The sequence below is a fragment of the Thunnus thynnus genome, chromosome 8 (genome assembly GCF_963924715.1).
Source record: "Thunnus thynnus chromosome 8, fThuThy2.1, whole genome shotgun sequence".
In the NCBI taxonomy this organism is placed as follows: domain Eukaryota; kingdom Metazoa; phylum Chordata; class Actinopteri; order Scombriformes; family Scombridae; genus Thunnus; species Thunnus thynnus.
Genome location: NC_089524.1, coordinates 10,439,068 through 10,463,079, shown reverse-complemented (window position 1 = coordinate 10,463,079; position 24,012 = coordinate 10,439,068). Strand labels below are relative to the sequence as shown.

Sequence of the window (24,012 nt, the reverse complement as noted above, 5' to 3'; positions counted from 1 at the left end):
TCTGAACACAGGATGGATGGAGGGAACGAGGGAGGAAAATGGATGTATGTGTGGAGGAGTAGGTCGATAGACTATTATAATCAGCATACATTAAGCAAACTGTATGGAAAAGACCTGAACCACTCTACCACTTCAGAGATGGATGGTTAGATGGATGGAAGAGGGGGAGAGTGTGGGAGTGAGGAGGGGATGGAGAGGAAAAAGAACGAGGAGGGGAGAGGAGTGAAGGAGAAAAACATCAGTGATTGATTAAGTGACTGACGAGTGGAGAGAGTGAGGGAGGCTGATGGAGGATATGAGCCAAAAAAGACAGGAGGAAAAGAAATAAAAACTTGACAATCATTATTTTTGTGTGCATGCAACAAATAAGACTGAAGTGGAAGTGGGTAAACTGCTAAACATATATTATATATTAAATTGGATTCAGATTGGATTGTATGCAAATGGCATTCAAGCCATCATCAACTTTGTGTGTGTGTGCGTGTGTGTGTGTGTGTGTGTGTGTGTGTGTGCACGGGTGAGTAATGATGCAAAGACTGAGCGAGCCTCTCTCTACTCAAAATTTTCTCCAACTGCACTCAGACTATATGAAATATTCAATCTTTATTCAGATCTGCACAATTATGTAAATTTTAAGTAGGTATGTGCCTACAATAAGTGAGTCTTGTATATGCCAGCTGCCTTTTGGTTCTCTCTTTTTGTGGTTATGTATGTAACATCTTAATCAGATATGGATTGAACATGTATAATTCTAGGACATTCAATGCAACCACAAAGTAAACTTGACAGGACGGACATTGCTTGAGGATAGCGAGGTATAGCTGCTGGAAAAGGTGAGTTCTTGCCAGACAGAGAACACATAAAAAATTTGAAGTAAAAGATGTTTGTGATACTGAAGGAATCACAACAAAAAAAAAGTTTTTTTTGATCGTCATCCAATATTATGTTTGAAATAAAGGTTGGATAAAAGTGTTTTCAAACGAAAGAGGCTAAAAAATTGTTCAGGTCTCTTAACAATGAAAACCTTTTTCATTTGCAGAACATCAGTTCTGCAGACATCCAGCACCAGCACGTATGGACGTCATCCTACCTTGTCTTCAAGGTATGATTTATAAAAAGGGTAATAATTTCATAAATCTGTCACTTCGTGCCGTTCAGTAAATGGCACTTGAATCAATCAAAAACAGATCACTCCAGGAGAAATTCTTTTGCCTTTCTGTGATGTGTAATTTCCTTGCACTAGTCTAATTAATGGGTTCAAGTTTTCATGGTTTGGCCAACAGGTAAGTTGCACTAACTGAATGTAATATGAGCGAACCATAAGGTCTACTGTATGATGTTTAAGTCGAAGCAGTTTTTTCAGTCATGATGGGTGTGACTTACATTTAAAGTGAGCAGTATGTCTCTATGTGTATGTCAAACCGTGGCCTCCAGTGTAACACTAAATATACTGTATATGTCTGTGATCACTGTATGGTTTACTATTTATATGATGAACATCATTATTACTGCACTCAGTCTTAACAGATCTAGATTGGATGGACTGATACGTAACCGGCTTGTGTGTAGTGAAGCTGATTAATGAGGCAATGAGGCAGTTGTGTTAACTTTGTTCAGGTCAATTTTTTATATGCCAATGTTCTTACATATTATATTGTCCTTGTTTCTGCTTTTCTCTAGAGTGGGTAATTAGGCTGTCATGGTCCACAATGCTAAATGTCAGCTAGAGTACTATGTCACGCCATGTGTACGTGAGAGAAAGAGGGATATGTACAAGAGAGTACAGTATATGATAGCATTAGTCTTTGGTGAACTGAAAATTAAGCTAAGCAAAGGCATTTTTACATCACTTTGTCCTGGCTTGTGCTGCAAAATTACATCACTGGTTTTGACAAGATTATCAAACATTTCTGCCAAATGAGTCAAATCAAAGTGCAGTGGCACTTAAGACATAATGTGAAATTTAGCATATTTTACAGTAGAACACAAGCACCTTCTTTGCTTGTATGGCAGCCTGCCATATAGAGTCATTTTATAGAGAAATACAATTCAAGTATATTACAGTTATAAAAATGCAAAGTCTTCAAATGGCTCTTAGAAAAACCTACCTCCGGTAGTGTGTATGTTTACAGTATGTAAGTGAGAAGATTCGTCATGTTCAACTTTATGAAGCAGTATTTTGCATCAAAACACCACACAGAGTTCATTGTGGATTGACTGACTGACACTAAAAGTCTTCTGTCTGTAAATTTTGTTAAGAAAACCAGTCTAACATCTGCAAGCACAAATGGTTAAACATCAGAAATGTCAAATATATCTAAACATTTCACCAACTTGCCAAGACCTGCAGGAAGTTCAAAGAATCTGGGAACTGTCCATGGTGCTGAATCTTGCTAGCAAAGTTACATTAACACACAAAGACAGTAGATATTTTGGGGGGGGTGACACAGCTTGATAATCAAGTCACTGACTCATTAGAAAAACAATGGAAACTTCAGAATGAATCACCTGTGTTTTTTCAAATGTGTGTGTGTGTGTGTGAGACAGACAGAGAGAGAGAGACAGAGAGAAAAGACACTGAGCTTAGCTAACAGTGTGCCTGACAGCTCTTGACCTCAAGTCGTGGTCCCCAGCCAAGAGATGCTGACTGAGACATTGGCGGGGCAAAGACTCAGAGGAACACCCATGTCACTTTGTGTGTGTCTGTGTGTGGGGAGGACAGTTTAAATGGCTGCGTCAGTTGTCTGAAGCGAGTGATGAGGTCAAGACAGTCCTGTCACAGCTGTCTGTGAAGAAAGGCACATGACCTATTACAGTGACAAGTTTAACTGTAAAGATCTTTATAGAGAGCTGAATGAGTGGGACAGAGTCGATGTGTACATGAAAGTGAGGGAGAGACTGAGCGGGTGAACATGTGACCACCTTTAAAAAGGATATGTAAATATAGAAGTATCTACAGTAGACCTTAAATAAATAATTAAGATGGTGTGATCCCACATAAAACAATTTTACTAAATTGCAGTTGAAATTCACCAAACAACAAATGTTTGAGGAGGATCTTCATTATCATTCTGTGTAGCAAAAGATATAATTAAACATGGCACCTAGAGTTTTTCTCTCTTTGAATAAAACTTTGAAACAAAGTGGGCCAATAACTGTGTCAAGCATCTAAAGATTGTACTTGGAAAAGACTTCAATTAGCATGCAGTGAGTCTGATTGACTTGAAATTTGACACACATATCCAGCTCAATGTGCTTTACAAAAACGCCAACTGGACCATAAAAGTCTGCCATGATGGATTTTTTGCTAATTTGCATGAACTGAAGATCAGTCCAAAAACATGGCCGCCATCGTTCATAAAACTTCACAAAGAGCGGAGTTTAGCAAAATTGACCATAACTCATTGACCATTTGTCCAATCATCATATATCTTGGTAGATGTCTTCAGTCCATGTGTGATAATAGGTCTACCAAAGTATTTTGAGACTGACCCCTAGGGGGCGCCACAGATCCCAAAAACGTGTACCTCAAAACGAGGTGGACAGAATTTCACCAATTGTGGTGCACATGCTCTGGTGGCAAGTATTAACCAAAATTCGAAGTGTCACTCTGATTGGTGCATGTGGGTGTGGTCCGTTCATCATTATCCGCCTTTTTATGCCTTTGCTCAATTTGCCATGAGCTGGGATGAGCTACAAACACAAAACTTGGCACCATAACTGGAAATGATGTGCAATTGGCCTGATGGCGCGCTATAAGTGACAGCCAAAAAAGTGAAAACTTTGACAGGCCAGCCTCCCAACACCGTGATACACATCTACAATGTGCTCTACAAAAAAGCCTCTTGGATAATAAAGGCTACCACAATGGATTTTTTGCTAATTTACATGAATTGAAAAACAGTAATATGGCATCTACTTTTTGGATTTTGACTATAACAACACCACATTTACTATACCACCTTGTGGGGCTGAGCTACACAATTCTACTAATTCTACTATAAATGGGCATGATTGGTCCAAAACCATGGCCACCATCAATCAAAAAACTTTGCCAAGGGCTTAGCAGGAAATTGGCCATAAATCAAGTTGTCTTAGAGCAATCCTGATTAAACTCATTGGAGACATCCTGGACTATGCCTTGAACGTATATGCCAAGTTTTGTTAGCCAAGTTGTACTTCAGAAATTATGGCCAAGTGCATTGACTTCACTTTACACAGACAAACACCTGCAGTGACTGAAATAGGCCAATAATACTTTAGAGTACACCACAACAACAAAATGTTGAAAACAGCATAATTATATTGTTGGATTTATTAATTACAATTTTTTTTGGCCCATTGTCCAACAAGGACAAACAAAAGCAAAAATAACCCCTGAGGGTGTCAAAGTAAAATGAAAGAGCAAATTATATCCAAATCAGCATATACAAATAATGACCATATCAAAATATAGTTGCAAATTAAATCTATCATCATAACATCATGCTTCACTAAAGACTTGTGCCACACCATGTAATAACTACATTTTCTAGCATCAAAATCACAATAAATGTTCAAATTCTTCCACAGTAGGTTGTAAATAGACAAAAGACATATGCTTCCCTTGGTGTTCACCATTTAAGCATTCTGGAGTTCTTAGCCTAACGCATTACTTTGGTATAATCTGACAACTCGATGTATATTATGTGTTAAATTATCAAGTGCTCCGACACATGGGTACAATGTAATCTACAATATGGCACATCTGGTCCAAACAGGAGCTTTACATTCTATTGTATGCCCATTCTTCACTTGGTTGGCACTAGCTCATATTTCAGTCAATACCCATGTCTACTGAAACTTCTACTCTGAGGATCATTCATTGAATCGGTAATCAATCAGCTATACATGGAGTCTTCAAGTGTATGCATTTAAAAAACAACAAATTGTGAGGATAAACCACTTATTCATCTTTAGCATAGCAACAAATCAAACATACCACACAACCTGGATCATTTGTAGCTGAAACAGGTACAAAATGGCTTAGTATCATAATAGCACCTTCCAATGCTTTACAGACACTCCATCACGTATTTACTTTTGCTAATTCTTTTTGGAGGAAAATATTTATTAACAGCCCTGATATAGATTTTCATCAATGAGCTCCCCAATGCATTTACTATATGGTGGACAAGATAAGATGTTATTTACTTATGGACATCTTTGTTGAATTTAGATTTTTCTTTCTTTAAAACAGAATCAAACTAGCTGAAATGACTTTACTCGGCTTTGTGAAGCCTGAAACTCGCTCATTGCTGCTCACGGCTTTAATTTTGAGCGATTGAACTGCTTCCCTCCCTTGAGTGCAAAAAGGTTTGAACCCGCAAACTGCTGCTTGCGGCTATTTTTTTCTATTTCTGTTGCTTCTGAATAAAATAATTCAACTGCGTACATTTTCTGAGCAAAATACAGCTGGTTTCTTTTGTTGTGTTGTTTTTCTTATAGAGTCTTTTTGGATCATTGTGAAATAGTGAACCAATGAGGCTTTTTTAACCAATGTGGTTAAAAAAAAAACATCAGGATCTTTGTTTTGAGGATACTTGAGTATGATTAGCTGGAAGTAAATGAAGGTGTGAGCAAATGTAGAATTTAATACAGTGTGAATATAGGGGAAAAGGGGTTAAAGCAATGATGAAATAAATGTTTATTCTGCTCTTGCCAGTAATACATACTGTCCTTAGCTCAGAGGAAAACAGAAATTCAGAAAGAAAGTCAAATATTGCAAAAATGTTTATGTGAGGCAGAGGTGGAAAAGTTGGTGTATAGATTTTTAAAAAACTGTGATGTAAACATCACTGAAGTTTCCACTATCACGTTTTCCACATGGTTTTCCATTATTTGAAGTTTGACTGGTGCTCTTAATATGTCAACTTGTTCTTCTTCTTCTCCTGCAATGGTTTAATTTCACCAGACTGGAAAATTAGATCCACCAGCTGTTTATCTCAATGCACCCAACCCCTAATTTTCATATAACAGCAGTGGATTAAAATGTGCATTTGCTAGCATTTTCTTTTGCAGATTTTTGAAAATTTGGTAAAAAAATTGGCTGTACACTTAAATGGAAACCCTCACAGAGCTGGTAGCATTGCTGTCCTCTGACGTCTTGTTTTTTATTGCCACGATCATCATATCAGATGGAAAAATTTGAACTGCATGATGAATCCTTGTATATACATTATCATTATCGTAATTTGGCGTGATATATTCATTCTGGTTATGATCTTAAGTTCTGTTGTTCTTAACATTGCTTACCTGTGCAATATGTGACCATAATCTCCTACAATAACTGTAGCAAAATGTTCCAGCTACTGCTTAAGAATATATGAAAAATAAGAGAACAAATTTAGGAGATATGAGGGGTTTCATCTATGTGTGCTGCATGTCACTGTAGTGACATTTGATAATCTATGCTGAGAGTCTGTGAAGAATGGAAGGTTTTCTTTTCATTAACCTGTCTCCATTCTTATTCATCCTTAATATTCCTCCCTAAGTCTGTTAATCAATCTCTAACTCCACTCTTTTACAGATATTAGTATATTACCGATCAAATTATTTGTTTTTCCCTTGATTTGAGCGAACATGTGAGTTTTTAACTTGCTCTCAGCCATCATTATTACATTTATAGTTGCAAATATGCCAACAATCTTCTTTCTGTGACTGACATTCTACGCCTCTTCACCATTTCACCTCTCAGCTCTCCATCTCTCCCCGTCACCCTCCGTTCCTCTATTAGACCTGACACTGTCAGCCCTCTCCTCCTTCACTCCATCCTCTCTCTAATAGATCTGGCATTCTCAGCTCCATCCTCCCTCCTCACTTCTTCCCATTGCTGTTTACTGTCTCCATCCGGCTGTCCCTCTCTCTAATATGGTTGACATTCTTTACCCTCTCCTCCCTCCGTCTCTCCTGGCTGACTCAAGCCAAAGTGCTGCCTGAAGGGCTCTTTCGTGAGCAACAGATTTATAGTGCTCAGGGCCAAGGCCACAGGTTAAGTGCAGTCTGAACAGAGGAAAAGTGACAACAAGGCCTATGTGCATGGAGGAGGAAGACGGTTTATGTAAGACAGACTGGAGTTAATGATAGTTAGACATTAGGTAAAGATCTAGGACAAACGAATATGCTGCAAACGAAGACATCTTGGACCAACTTCTTTTACATATCTGAACTGTTTGAAGTGTCCACTAGCAATATATCAATAGGAATGCAGTTCTGTAAAGTAGCTGACATCGACCCTTAGAGTGCGACAAGCAGAAACATCTACAGGAATGAAGCAGGCATCATTAATGCTTGGTAATTAACAAATATATATCAATATATCAATTATATAAATCATATATATCAATATCAATGTATCATTTTTTTATGGTTTGGGGTAAAATGGACAGACTGGCACATCAGCTACAGCTGGAGATGCCACTGGAGGTGACACTTTTCACACTATGCTTGTATTTTCTTGCATTAAAATCAAACATATCCCCAGGAGCATCACGCTTGACAAGCTGGGAAACTTTTACAGTGGCTGCAAACAAAACAACATCAGTTTTTGTGCTTCAAATGGATGCAAACTTTTGCACAACCTTCCATAACAACTTGGTCATGTTTGCTTTCGCCTCTTACAGTGAGTGCAACAGCATGCAGAAATGTGTAGCTGTTATTGTAAATTCACATGTAAGTGAGTATATATTCTAAATGAACCTGACATTGTAAATAAAGGATTGCACATTTCAATTATATTATAAAAATATGCAATATGTAAATACAAATGTCACTCCAAAATTATATGCTCACAAATACTATATTTCCAATACAGTATCGGCCAATATATCAGCCAATCTATCAATTTAGCTTTGATCACTACATATAGTAAATTGTGAGGCACTTGGTCAAAAATCCATCTTGGCTACAAGCAGGACTGGCTCACTAGATGTGATGAATTTATGACCTTGCTATACACATACTGCATGTATCTAGCTAGCCAGTATTGTGTGTGGGTGGAATCACTGCTGGCCTTCAGATAAACCAACACACTGATAACAGCTTCAGTAGGATGGCCGGTCCTGACCTGCTATTGTGTGTGTGGTAAACCTACTGTATGATAACCAAACTCAACTCAAGACTGATGACTTAACACTTATGTTTGAGAACACTCAGCCAACAATAAAAATTACACTAGATAAAATACTGTGACTATTCCTTTGACAACCTATCCTTGTCTATGCTGTTCCTTTTTCCGATTTTATTGGTTTACAGGATTTTATAAGCTTTGTGCCTTTAGTATTCTAGCAAATACATGCTGAAGTGCAGTAACACACACACTCACAAGCACATACTGTACTGTACAATAAAAAAAAATGCTGAACCATAGGTCAAAGCCTGCTGGCTCTGCAACAGTGAAGCAACATGAGCTAAACACCCACATAGCATCATGGGACCAGGATGATGTGGGTGTATTGATTTCTATGTGGGAGTGGGGCAGAGGGGTGGAGCTAAAACTGGAAATGCAGTAGATGAAAGATACCCATTGAGTGATGTCTAAATGGGCATGTGGGGGTGGAGTGGATGTAATGGAGCGGGGTGGTACATAACACAGCTGAACTGGGAGAGTAAAAAAAAAGAGAAAGAAACAGCAGACTGGAACAGAGGGAGGGAGTTGAAGGGTGGGGCTGATGTCACAGCAGCCACACCTCACCATGGAAACGGTTGCTTAGTGATAGTGTGAGGCTGGCCAATAGGGACATTGACCCTTAAATTTTGCATCAGCACCTCACACCTGGTGATGTTCAATTAAAGGTGTGTATGCAGAAGGAAGGACTTATTTCAAATGAGAAAGTCTGACATATTATGAAGAAAAACTCCATCAGTGTGTAATGAATAACATTTTTCTTACAGTTACACTGAGAGGTATTGAATTTAGGAACATTTATCTCAAACCTTGGTTTCACAGCACAGACATGTTTAATGTGCCATAACCATTTGGATAAATCATTTTTCAGACTTGATCTTGCTTGAATGAGGTGTGAAAATTGAGAAGACCCTGTCTCATTTCTGTACAGCTGTAATTATACTTGCTAAATTGCCTGTCATATTTGGATGTCTGTGCTTTCAACATATCATAAAATAGTAAGAATTAATTACTCTCACATGTCATGAAAAGAGCTGCACAATCTGTATGTCTGCACAGCCTATAACAAACACACACACACACGCACAGAAATACATGTTCACACTCACTCACCTGGCAGAAGACAGGTTTGTAGGTTTCAGAGAAGAGCTGGGTCAGTTCTTCAGAGTCACAGAGGTCCAGCGGCAGCCGGTCCACACACAGACACTTGGAGTGCAGGTTCTCCTCCTGACTCAGCTGGTTTACGTCCATCCATTGCACCATCAGTGAGCGATCCCCCTGCACAATCAGAGCAGTGTGATATAGAATCAGACCCTCCACTGCCTTCACATTCCTACACTATATCAAAAAGCCCCTCTAAGACGGATATAATATTGTAGATATGGTTTTACTTGCTATTATATATTCTGTGCAAATTTGAAAGCTTGTCAGCCCTTGAGCAAAGAGTTTTATCTTACTGTTTGAGCCAATCACAAATGCAAGGTCAGACAAAATGTTGTATAATTTAAATTTTGGTAAGTCTAGACATGGAGATTGTTTTTTAGCTTTTTTGTGTTTACACTTCCACTTTTTCTTTCATATTCTCATGATAAACTGAAACCAAACTCAACTGGCACAACTCATATTTGTACTGATTATCTGTTCTCCCCTGTAGTGCAATTTTCCATCAACCACAGCTGATAATTGCAAAGTTTGGCAAAGTTGTGTGGGAGTAAACAATGACTGGCTGGTCCCATAATTGTCTGGTTCCTATTTTGTTGGGATCCAAATTAAATGTGATTATGGTAACTCCTCTGTAATATCCAGTTGGTCAATCCATTATGATCGAATCCTTTCTTAAAAATAGTAAACTTAAAATAAAGTGAAGTAAAATCTTATCTGGTAACTGGTTTGTTGAAAACAAATGCTTTTACTCAGGCCAGATCTTTCAAATCCCATTATGGGATTTTTTTTGGTTCTCTATATTAAAAGGATGATACCTGGAAGAAAACTAAAATACATCATCTGTACTCATTAGACACAGAATTCTTCTTTATGATCATTCAGTTCCACCTTTTCAGTTTCATAGATACAGCAAATGGAGCAGTACAGCATCAACTAATCAAACATGACAAGATCGTTTTAACGTACCAGTGGTCGGCCCAGCAGTTCGGAGCGGGCCCGTGAAGCTGAGTCCTTCTTCATGTATTCAACAAACCCATATCCTTTGGAGTGGCCCGTCAGCTCGCTGTACACCAGGAAGGAGCGCTCGATGTTTCCGTAGGAGCGTACCAACTCCTCTAATTGCTGCGCAGTGAAGGTGTGGGGCAGGTTGGTGAGGCAGAGCAGGGAGTCGGTAGGCTGCAGGGTGACATTGATCAAGCGTCCCCGGACAGTGCTGTGATGGAGGGAGCGGATGGCATCCTGAGCCTGGTCCCCGTTCAGCAAAGTCACAAAGGCTGGAGGAGGGGACATTATGGAGACGGCGACGAGAGGAAAAGACAGACAACGACAAGGACAAACACAAAGAAAGAGATGGACAGACAAATGGACAGGGACATGTGAGAGACGAGCAGAGACAAACACAAACATACATTTAAAGCAGACATTTAAAAGCAGGTAACAGGTAGAAAGAAGTTCATGGAACATGCAAAATGGACACACACAGTCAAAGAACATGCATAAATAATTGACATGAAAAGCAAAGGAAATAAATGACAGGCCAAATGTGGCAAAGTGACAAGAAAGTATGAGAAAATTGTGCACGAACAACCAAAATCACAGACCGACAGTCATAAAGACAGACAGACAAATACACAGAGAGAAAGACAACACATTAGCTAGAAAGCCAATAGGGAGCCACTATGTAGGGGAATCCACTGTGACACACATACATACACTTTCTCATTTAAAGACGACAACCTACATGATATATACAGTATGTCAGAGAACCAATAATACTGATGAGTACTGCAGTATATGTAGTATTTCAAAACAATCAAATATCACTGGCAGTTGCAATACATTAAGACAAATTTTTCTCTTTTTCATGTCAGTGATATCCCTTAATGTCACATTTCCCATTAACACTTCTGCTTATTATCAGATATTACTTGTTTACTCTTCTAATTCATGTTTGTTTTCTCTTTCTCTTTCAAGAGACCTGTCTCCCTTTCCTGAAACTGAAAACTTCAGCTGTATTTGGAAGAACAGTCCTGTCCCATAAAAGTCTTATAAAGCAGCATAGACAGTGTATAGAGGCTATAGAAACAACATGAGAAAAGCCAACTGCATTTCCTGTAAGTCAATCGAGAAGTTCCAATCCATTTTATCAGTCAGTGGGGCCTTAGTAAGAACTCCCAATAAGTCACACAGAAACACACACACACCTATGTATAGAAAACAGTGTTATTAGACTGGAATAGAGGAATAGGGATGACTGTATAGAGCATTAAAAGCATATAAAGTAACCTAAACCTAAAGCCTTTAACATCATTGGCATCCCATCAAAACTGCCATGGATGGATAAATGGGCTGTGAAATGAAGTGGTAATAAATGTATATGATATGTGTAGCTAAAAACTCAATGTTATACCATATATAGAATAGTTGGAGTACTGTGTATGATACTTTGTGATGCAGGTTGAGTATTTAATAAAAACAAACTATTTTAGCATAAGAAATATGAAAACAAGAGGCTCAGAGAATTATAAGAGAGCACTGACATGGATAACCAAAAACTAAACTACCAGAAAACTCAACAAGGACAGAAAACTGGGATCGCTGCCCAGGACACAGGATAACACTGATCTGAGGCAAGCCAAAGGAATTCACCAATAACCCAACATATTAATGTTCAAGAATACATTGTTGATGTATTCAGCATTGTTAAGTTAATACACTCGACAAAGAAAGAAGAAATGACAATTATAAAGTTAAAAACAATAATAATAATACTCTACTTTCTGGATACTAAGTTTGGTAAAAACATAATGCAAAGCTTTGAGCCAATTAAATACTGCAGGGGGAGGAAGAGGCATAGTGCTGAGGAGGTGAGCCATCTCTCCAATAAGTCAAAAGTAACATAATATCCTGTGAAAACAGCTGTGAATTACAGGTGGGGAGGTGAACTTCTGACCAGAGAATCACCAATTTTCACCACAAAATATGTGTCGAAAAGTGAGTAAGACTTCCCATCACTTGAGCAAAGCACAGTTGTTTCAGCTGCCCCACTGGACCTGCTCCGAGGTTAACAGTATAAAACTGAAACTGCATTGTGCATCTCTCAGGTTTGAATGTATAAACCTGAATGACTGTGAAGTAGGCATTGCCAAGATGCCAGATGCATGAATTTAGTTTTATAAAATAACTACAGCACCTTCTGCCACCTTCTGAATAGACTAACAGAATTAATTTAAATCGTAAACATTTAATTATGCCACTGTAGTAAGAACGCACAGGCCATGGGCAAGGGCGAAACAAACAAACTTATGAATAAAAATGCTGGTTGATATTGATAAACAACTTTGTGATAAGCAAAGTCTATCAAAAAAAGTGTCTTAACAGCACTTTTTGGTACACATAGGAGATAAAACATTTCATTATTAATTTATAATTAAGTAGAATAGGTCATCCGGTTTGGTACAGAAACACACAAATTTGCATACTTCTGTTACTTTTAAGATGAATAAAACATAATTTTGTGCCAGTTTAGCTGAGACTCAAGGTTGGGCTGGTCAAAAAAACATTTTTTTTGTGGGTGGGTCTATTCAAGTGCACCTCTAATAAGTAAAGACAGGTGCGCTTTGTACTGTGAGCGTTTGACCTGGAGGAAAATATCACTGAGCCTCAGGACAAAGCTGCTCTGTTTATGCACCTGTTTGAGCGTATATCCGAATGTCTTATCAAAGCTCCAACCTAACCTGCTCTGAACCTGACTCAAAAGTCATGCACAGATCGTACTTGAAATACCATATTTCTTAAAAAAGAAAAAAAAGAAAAAAGATGGTAGTCAGTTAAAAGCTGGGTCTCCAATAATGGCCAGGGGTGTGGTCGACACGAACAAATAAAGGCCTCACAAACAGGCTGGGAGAAAAACAAGGGTGAATAAAGCAAATGGAAGCAGATCAGAAAACAAGGAGGCTTTGTGGTAAAAATATGAGCAAATATGCTTATCAAACTGAGGGAATTAGAAATAAAGGCCTTTCTCCAATATAAGCCTGCTTCCAATAAAGGCTTGGTACCCTCTGCAGGTGAGGTAAATAAAGGCCCTGGCCACTATTAGAGGAAATGTGGTAGTGTTTTGAGTTTCACCACTGTCTACATTCACTCCTGTCATGTATAAATTGGCTACTGCTATGGAAACTCTGAGCCCCTGGTGCAACCATGTTTATATGTCCTCATATTTCACATCCTATAAAGATACGATATTGTCTGTGTTAAGATGTGTTTTATTTTTTGGAATCTGGGGTTGTCATCGATTTGATGACATTCTAAGATAATTATTGGTGTTTTCAAATTGTATTCACACAAATCCTCTGTTAATGTGCAAGGAAAATGCATATATTGAGGGGTTTTCTAACACACACACACACACACATACACACACACACACACACACACAGGTGCCCTGAACACGGTTGCATTTTGAGTATCCCATTTAGGTTATCCCATAATGATGCTACACATGGAGGTGAAAGAGAAAGCCTGACACCTGGCAGCATGGAGGACAAGTTGAGCATCACTTGTAGCTCTTGTCTTCCATTACTGCTGATAAGACAGAGAAGCCAAATCTGACAGAGGGCATTAATATTCAGCATTGTTCAGGTAGCCGAAACCGAAGAGGCTTTAACCTCAAATTCTGCCAGAACTCAACTCGCAGTAAATGGAAATGATAGAGACTAATATGGATGTCGACGAGTCAAAGGCAGTTATTAGAGAGTACCAGGTTACTCTATCCTACATTCTACTTCTGAATGAAACCAACCAACACTGAAAAACACTTTTATTATATTTCAAATGGAAGAGGAAACAAAAATATGTTGCCAGCTTCAACATGACATGTGTATAAAATGATTGCCTAGATAATTATGAATATTTTAAGATATTATTAGTAAATAAACATCAAGCAGATGTGAAGTTATGCCCAAAAATTGTCGTCACAACTAAGTTTTGTTTTTGGGATTAACCTGTATGGGGCAATACAGACCCTCCTGACCTCTGGCACCATGCAGGGCTTTCATCAGTGTGAAAAATCAAACAGGTATGCAAAGATATATATGCTTCACTACCAAAGTGAGCGAAAAAGACTATTTTTGAGCTATTCCAGACTAACCTCCAAACAACAGCTCATTTACGGCCTACACTCCTCCATCTGCATAATCTATGTGTACGTGTTTGTTTTTCATGCCTGCTGTGCATCGATGTGGAAAATGACCCCCAGAAACAGCAAGGAAATCGAGGTAAGAAAATAGCAGATGATTAATACCCTCTGGCTACTGTTCCAGGCATTAAAATCACACCAACACGCCTTCAATGCAATTCAGTGACAAGTTCCATGTCTGATCCTGAGTGCACAACAAACAGTCTGGCCCCACAGGAAATGGAAAGTTCAAAGCTGGAGTTTAAGTTCCAGTCCCACAAATCACTGAGTGATTGTTAAATTATTCAGCTGAAAACACTGGCAGCTGGTGTCTCTGCAACTCCTCGTAGGGATCACCGCAGCCAAAAAATTAGCAGGATGAGTAATTCTTGGTGCAAAAAAGGCACTTCAATCAGAGCCTATGCAAACTATGATTTCTCAGTCAGAACTGACAACATCTATGTTGCTTCCATTTCAAGACATTAGTTTTAGCCCTCCACCAAAAAATCTATTAATACTCTGTAGGCGTAATACTCTGAAAATTAACTGACAACATTACGCCTACAACTAATCTACGACTAATTTTGGCATTTAATTGAGGTGGTAATTATGGACAATTCCAACATTGGCTCCATGTTACTCTTGGCATTACATTTTCACTCCCTTTTCAACTCTGTTGCGGGCTGTCAAATCAAAATGTATTCAACGGTAAAACATTTGTTGAGCACAAAGCAGATCTGGAGGTGGCTTAAAAACATACAGTATGAAAGACAGGATGCCCCGACTGACCTGCTCACTAAACACCGCCTCTTTCATCTTCCATCAAAGCCACAGTGGGTATTTACATACGTAGCCAATCCCTCAACATAGAGGTCTATCATAAACAATGTCCACAAAGACTACAAAGATAGAGTATAAACTGTACCTCTGCATGTGGAGGCATTTATGATTGAGTGTATGTGCATCTCTAGGAAGGAAAATATTAGTAAAAAAAATGAGTAACAATTGAGAAATGTGCTCCACAGGCATCTTTTGTTTTTATTTGGGTTTTTTTTTTTTGTTTTTTACCAAGAACATCACGGTAGGCAGGTCTAATGCAAGGTCAGGATCACACAAAGAAAATCTATGGCCACCTCTCTCTATCTCTGTGTCTTCATCTATCAGCCTGCCTGTATTTGTCTTTCTCTCCCCAGCTGCATCTGTATCTATTGATCTCTCTGTGTTGTCTTTTTGCGCCTTTTCTTCCCACCTTTCTCCACTCTGACTACTGTATCTCTTCATATCTATTGGCTGTATGCAAGTCTGTCCTTTAGTCTCTCGCTACTTCTCTCTTGATCTCCATTTCCATGTGCCTCTGTCTGCCTTCAGATACCTCCCCCACCCAAATCAATTACCTCAATGCCCATCTAATACTCTTACATTCACACATACACACTCACACACACACACACACTCTGCAATGGATCCCTTACACTAAGCTGAGAGTCTAATCTGGTTTTAACCTGCTAAGTATGCTACCTAACATTTGGCATTACGAGGAGATGGAGAGAATATGGTTTGGGTTTTATACTAAAGCTCTCTCTCTCTCTATTGCCTCTAATGACACAGAGCAGACCCAGAAGCGGGGGCTGACGTCAAATCCTGCTCAATACTTCTCTGGCAGTCAAAAGGAGAACTCAAAGACTCTTAAATAGCTTACAAAATAATCTTATAATTCATAGGCTGACAATCATTGAGTGGGTTACCAAGTGAACTTTGCCAAAAAAAAAGAAAGGAAAAAGAAAAAAACAAGATTTTTTTTTTTTTCACAAGAGCGCAAACGTCTTAATTATGGGTCTCTTGGTTCTGAGCATGTCGATTATTCCCCATGTTCCTATGAGGAGTGCGTAGGGGCACAGGAAAAGAAAAGAAATCTTCCGTTGAAATCACCTCAAAGGCTGCAATTCTGCTGCCACGTTCCCTGTTGAAGGAGCTAATTAAAAACAGAGGAGTTATGAACGACGCAGCGGACCCTTGAAACCCGAGGGGCCGGTCCCTCATGCTGTGTGCGAGGTGGCCCTGCTGTTTCATCTCAGCCCCGAGGCCAAGATGAAAGTCTCAGGTGGAGAGAGGAGTCTCACGGAAATAAACAACTCAGAGGGCCGACAGGGGAAAAGTCCAGAGTATAACTTCAATCCGCTCGTGTTGTCATCTTACAGCTTTCTCGATTACTTCAATAGCCTGGTGCTTTTGAATTTCAGGCTGATAACTGGAAAAATATAGACAAGTAGTATTAGAATTTCAGAGCATTTTACAAGACACCTAAATTTTCATCATATGACTAAGAGAGAACAGTGTTTTATATAATACAGTTCAATGGAAACTATTGGAAACTGCAGCTCTGAAATGATAAGTCAATTAGCAATCAAGTAGTTGATGTGCAGAAATTAAGATTGATTAATAATTTAATACCAAAAATTCCCTGGTTTCTGCTCCTAAAATGTGAGTATTTGCTAGTTTTCTTAGTCTTCTGGTTAAGTGAGTATATTTGGGTTTTGGACCATTGGCCGAACCCAATACTTTAAAATGTTATTTTAAATATCTGATGTGCATTTCCTACTATTTTCTGACATGCTACAGTATAAAGACCAAACAACTAACCAATTTATAGGCAAAAAAATCATGGACCCATTTTTGAAATACTATCTTCAGCAATGTGTTGACAGTTTTTGACCTGGTAAGTCAACTCCATAGTGACGCTGGTTTGGAAATTTTGAGACACAATGAATGAAATTAAGTATTTCTAGACCAATATTTAGTAAATGCATATCAAATTTTGTTCCAAGACCCTGGCTTAAAAAAATAATAGCAAAAATAAATAATGTGCACCTTGATCCACAACTAATATCTAATTTTAGTATTTGTTTTGCCTTTTGTCTGAAATCACTTTGAAAGCATGTAACTTTGCCAGAAATAAATAAAACTATGACCCGAGGGCAACATTTGGAACATAAATGATGAATTTCACCAAAGATCAGAATGAAAGTCATCTTATCATTTTTTCATGATACTTTGGTCCCTTACAAGCCATCACGTGATAAATTATAATTTCATCCATTTCACTGATCCTCTTCTTTGCTAAAGGTGAAAAGTTGCTTGAGTAATGATGGCGAAGATTTCAGTTTGTTTTAGACATGAAAGGCAGATTAGAGGAAACCAGGGAGCTGAGGACGGTATTTAGAAATTACATCATCATTGCAATTCCAACCTGAACTAAGGTAACTGCGTGTGAAGCAGGGCTGAGAGGCTGGAGGATGACAGGATGAGCTTTCTCTGCTGAGTCTGTTGCTCTTTCTCTATCTCTATTAATCTTCAATACACCTTACACCAGTAAAAGCACCGCACATGTTCTGAATCATCATCCTAACAAAGAAACCCCCAAGGATGATCTTGACTTAACTGCAAAGTGCATAAATCCTCAGATCACAGCAAACATCATCTCTGAGGGGATCGCTGCTTTGATCTGGAAGGTTATCCCAACATTTGCATTGTCTGAAAAGCACGCATTACAAAAAGAGACTCTACAAACACAACAGCAAAACGATAATGATAAGTGCCTCCTTTAACAGAGTACTTGTGGTAAAACACCATCAGAAAGTATGTCTACAAATATAACGCACTCCCTAAAAACAGCTGTGAGACAGCCTTGATTGTGCCTCTTAGTTCTGTAGCACCAAGAAACCCTCATCCTCCTTTGCATCTCTGTGGCTTTATTCCTCCCTGCCGCTCTCTGCTACAGTATCGACATGAGTAAACACTTCAGACGAGCAGCATCCTCCTCTCCTCTCTCTCCAGCATCCCTCTCATCCTCAGAGCCTTTTTGTCTTCCAACGTGTCGGCCCTCCCACACTCCTCTCCATCATCACCACATCCTCTTGATTCTGTTCGCTCTTTCTCTTCTCTCACCGTTACCATCTATCAGTCCCCCCACAGTCCTCCAGCTTGCAGCAACTTCCATGACAGTCCTTGAGGGGATGTTGTGGCTTCAATGCTTGTTGGTGCATATGGATTTATTTCATAAAAATATGGCCAATTGTGCACCCATGTTTCAAAAGGACTGCATGTAGCACTTTAAATAATACCAGTAAATTATTATCACACTTATTTTGACAAACTGTAATAGATGGTTGTAGTACTCAAGTCCAGTCTCCGTCACAAGATGTATTTTTCTATTATCTCAACTTTCCATTACCTCAGCCACCTCGACCATTACAGTCTCAATCAGTCCAGTTGTTTGTTTGTTTGTTTGCTATGTTTTGCTGTCCAGTGCCATTGTCTGCTGTCACAGACTGGAGAAGCTGCTCTGCAGTCAGTTCCCCATAAAGATGCAAAATTCTGTAATATCACAAACAAGTGTAGGTAATGAATGTATTAATGAATTCAGTTAATTCCATACTGTGTTTTTGCCATCTAACAATCAATGATCCTCATTTTAGATGTGTAGTTTCATGCACAAATGTGCAGAAAGATACTGTATGTCATAGCACTGTATCAGAATATTTTATTGCTAATATGAATATTCTTTTCATATGAAGTGGTCTTGACTACAGCCGTGGTGTAGTGAAAACCAAAAACAAGAACCTTTATAATGACCTCTACAGTTTATTTTACAGTGTGTACCATTAGGTTAGATTTGATGAGAAGAAGAGGACTTCATTCTCCGTTCATTCTCCAAGTCATCATCAATGAGCCAATCCTTGAAGACAGAAACTCCTGAACTTGACAAATTGGCAGCTTTTAAAAGGTCTCCTTGTCAGGTGGAACATGGGACTTAGTGTGGCTTGGACTGTACCATATAGTTTCATTTGTCAACAATGTAAACTAGAATAAGATTTTTGTCTAATCCAGTTTTACAACAGCAAAATCGCCACACACCGGTGGAATTCGAGCTGCAACAAGTGTGGAGCTGCAATCATTTCTGTGATCATTTAGGCAAGCAGAGGCCTAATCTTGAAATTTGAAGGTAACATTAGAAATTACATCATTGCCAAATGCAAGAGAATATAAGATCAGTTTTGAAACAAGGAAGATATTAACACTTAGAGGAAGTGGATCCAAATTCGAACATAGACTACACTTAAACATGAGGCAAAGTGCTGGCTCTTACATTCTTGTGTTTGTTGTTCTTGTTGTTATCAGTAGTAGTGGTAGTATTCAAACGTTATAGTAAGGTATACGAAGTTGGTGGGTGGATGTTTGATGTATAGATGGACAGAGATGGAGAAATGAAGGGATGGAGGGATGAGATGTGTAAAGAGGCAGCGCTGAGTGGATCTAACACTCGGCATCTCTTCAACCAGCCACCCACTCACCCGCCCACAGCAACATTGTTCACTCAGCATCTGTGTCCCTCTTTCAAACATTTCACTCTAAAAATGGATGCATCATTTAACATATCCACAACAGAATTTTGTGTGCTCCGTCTTAGATACAGTTTTCAAGTAAACATACTGTGTGGTAATTTGCATTTCTGGTGAAAAGATATTCATGAAAGAAAGTGCACGATGTAGCCTCCCGATTGAGATTTAAATCTGAATTAATGTAAGTGCAGCTACTATAGCAGCCTGCAGTTTGAGGGAAAAGTTTAGCACTATTTGTAGATATTATAAGACAATTTGTTGTATAAATAACAGCATTTGAATAATGCATGTAATCCCTCCCCTGCCGGCCATTGTATCATAAATTAATCATCTATTGATCCTTCCAGTGGATCACTCCAACTCTCGTTTATCTATCTGTCATTCCAGCTGACCCTCCCTCCATCTGTCCCCTTTTTTTCATTAGTCATTCATTCTGTCATTTTAAGTCAATCCTAACCTTCATCCTCCATCCATCAATTCAGTTCCTTTACATCCTACCACCACCCTTTCTCTTGAAACATTTCCTCTATCATTCTCTATCATTTTTCCCCCGCCCTCCCTTGCATCGCTTCCTGTCTTCTCTTATCTGCATTCCCCCTCTTCTCCCTCATTCTTTAATGAAAACTAAACTAAACTACTACAATTAAAGCCCTTACAGCTAATGCCACGTTCACGCTTTGTCAGATGGTTGGTAGAATCAGTAAGAGTCACATGTTGAGGTCTTGAGAGTTTCTCCTCATCTGACAACTCAGGAAGGTTGTCATATCCATTAAATTTGAGTTCAAATACATTGGATGACAGAGTTTGGCTGATGTGAGGCATCCGTGTTTGCTTGGTTTTCAGGCCCTTTCAGAAAATTTCAAGTGTCCCCGTTGCAATTTGAGGTTGACGAGAACGCTATTTACAAGTCGGAAAAGATGTGACATGAGCGCGGCATAACATCGAACCACAAAACTGTCATGTCACTAAAACATGCACTAAAAGCATATGAGAACCGTGGAAACCTGTAAAAATTCAACGTGATCCAACACAATCTTCAGCTCTCACACACATCAGTGAAACCACGCACCTGTGAAAATGTCTCACTCTCAACTGAATAAACACTCGCACGCACACCTGTGAAATAATGCACACCAGTGAAACCAGAAGGTTCCGTTTTTCTCAGGAACCGACACTGCTGAGATACAGTTACCTCCAACACATCCTACTGACGGCGGCGCTACAAAAGGGAATCTACAGTATGCAAGATAAAAAAAGGCTTTGGTAATGACAAACTATTATACTATTTATAGTATTGACATAAAAAGCAATAGAAATTCTTCAGTTATATCATAGCTCATTTGGTCTCACTTTCTCCCTGTTTCTTTTTCTTTCACAAATGCAAACAACAAAAAGACACCGGGAAAGGGAAAACGTATATATTCAAAACAACATCCTGACGATACCTCCTGGCAATACCTCAGGGAGGCTCAAGAGGTATACTTCCTCTTTTGATGCATAGAAGATTTACAGTAAGACCAGCTGTGTGTGTGTGTGTGTGTGTGTGTGTTTGTGATCAGCCAACTCTCATAAGCTCTCCTTATCTTTTGTGTGCATTTCTGTGTGCCTTACACATAGAAAGCCACGTTGAAAGCTCTGATAACAAACTCAACAGAAAAAAGTATCAGACCATAACAATACGCGTGTGTGTGTGTGTATTGAATCATGTGTAGCATTGTGTATGTGTGTACTTTTGATTTGTGCAGAAGCTTCTATCCATAACAGTGAGACCAAATGTGTGTGTACATATACGTGTGTGTGTCTGTGTGTTTGTATTGGTCATGTAAATTGATGTGCACTGGTGTGAGCCACAGATAAGACAAGCACTGTTGGTGATAAAAAAACACCAACTTTGGTTACTGAAGAGAAATTTGATGGTTAATACAAACGTCAGTGGTTATGAGTTAGTGAGACATCTGCATTTTTTCCAGATTCCAGAAATACTTGCTTTGTTTTAAACATAATTTCTGATGCCGATTGTCAAAGGAGAGAATAAAAACTGCTTAATTTCCCACAGCTGGTTTTGAAGTCATCATTTCTACAGCAGTATCTTGTTTCTTACATTTCCCAAGTGTTCACTGCTACAAAAATCAAAGACAGGAAGTCCATGCTTATCAAAACCTTTTTTATTATCATTATCATTATCATTATTGCTTGACATTTTAGCCTAATTGATAGAGACAAAGCTACACAGGAAATGTGGGTAGAGAGAGGGGAGGAGGCGAAATGCAACAAAGGTCCCCAGCCAGAACGGTAGATGTTGATGCCAAATTCAATTTGGGTGGAACATATTTTTGCAGAATAATACAGGGTATGTAGTAAAACCCAATCTCCCAAAGTACAATATAAGATAAATAAAACTTTCCAGAAGGCCTTGAAGGAAGGGCTAAAATCAACAATTTGTTACACTTTTGGGGGCTGCCATTAAATGTATCATAATGAGGTGTCTGAAACCTGATCCTTAATCTTTAAAAAAAGAACTGGACCTCTATGAGATGCACCAAGGCTCCAAAAGCCCAAATTTATAAAAAGGTGGAGTCCTGTAATGACTCTGTTAATGCAATAAGACTTCTACACTTTCATTCATCACTTACATTATACATATACTATAAATATACCCCACCTTCTTTCCCCTTTCTCCCTTTTGTTGTTCTTTCGAGTTTGTTTTTCATTTCCTTTTGAGGTCTCTCAGTTTTTCATTGCATCTGGCTCCTCTGATTTTATGTTGTAATGTAATTAAAACTGGATAAATGTCAAGACAGCTGGAAACTGGAAAAAGAAAATGTTGAAAAGTGACATTTGTTAACATTTGTTAAGTTCACAAAAAAAAGCTTTTTGACTCCCAATAATTGTTTCTGAAACCATAATATGCAACTGCAGATATGCGCTGTACTTCAGAAGCACTCAAACGATGCAGTTATACTCACTGCTGCTATGAGGCAACAAAAAATACAAGCATTACCTACTTATTTGATGTATGCCAGCTAACCTATTCTACAAGTTATATGCTATAGAGTAGCAGCCACATATATAGAATGAAAAAAATTGTTTGATTGTCTTGAATAAGACTTTACTCATACAGAAAGCCAGCCAGTGCCGTTTTGTGTAAAAATTCATTTGAGGCTTTAGGTTGTCTCTCTTCCTAAAGTACAAAATGTTTTTGTTTCCTTACACTTTCTGGATGACGCTGCCTCTTCACTCTGTGATTTGAATCTGAGGTAGGGCTGGGTGATTAATCAAATTTTATTTTCAGTTACAATTTCGGCTTCCAACGATTATGAAAACAAAATAATCGAGATAAAACGATTATTGTGCCGCATTCCGTTTCGCAATGATGCTCTTGTTCTGTCTCGTGTTATAAATCCAGCGCACCTCTTTCCTTTACAGCGGCGTGCTTTCACCCCTCCATAAAAGCCCAAACTCACTCTCACTTGGAATCCACATAATAAGCGAGACATAAGCACTCTATCCGTTCAATCTACACCGACTCCCACCTGCGTTCAGCGTCTCTGTCCACAGAACCGGCCATCTGTCAGAAATCAACAGTGTTTGTATTTATTGATTCATTGATTTTATTTCCCCACCCACCATAGCGAGTGGGGGGGAATCTGCCTGTCATGTAACAGGCAGCTCACAGACAGAATGGGATCCTTAACAATCGACATAGATTCCGTTAATACGTTCAAAGCACATATACAGTGGGATATTGTGTGATTTCAACAGCTGTCTGTGCAGATTACATTTCACTAAATGCAACTAAAATAGACAAGGAGCTTAAAAAAACAAAGAGGGGTCTCCAGGAGAGGTGCGTCACTCATGTGTCTTGGAGTCTGTGCGGATTGATACATTTGATAAAATGGAAGCACTTCTGTTCTGGGAGTCAATGAGTAATCATGTCAAATAATTGTGATCTCAATATCGACCAAAATAATTGTGATTATGATTTTTGCCATAATTGAGCAGCCCTAATCTGAGGTTGACCTAGAAAGCCACAAACCCAGAAAAACACTAGCTACATGATTTTACTGTATAAGATTATTCAAGGAGGACATATCCTAGCCCTTTATGCA

The 24,012-nt window shown here is 38.8% G+C and overlaps 1 protein-coding gene across 2 annotated transcripts in view; it reads right to left on the bottom strand.

Annotated features, from left to right (window-relative positions):
• raver2 (ribonucleoprotein, PTB-binding 2) overlaps positions 1 to 24,012 on the bottom strand; it is a 101,632-nt gene that overhangs the window by 39,213 nt on the left and 38,407 nt on the right. For both annotated transcript variants that reach the window (XM_067596435.1, XM_067596434.1), the window contains exons 3-4: positions 10,295 to 10,602; positions 9,278 to 9,442 (exon numbers count right to left, since the gene is read on the bottom strand). In XM_067596435.1, coding sequence (XP_067452536.1) covers positions 9,278 to 9,442; positions 10,295 to 10,602 — 473 coding nt within the window. The remainder of the gene's footprint in view (positions 1 to 9,277; positions 9,443 to 10,294; positions 10,603 to 24,012) is intronic.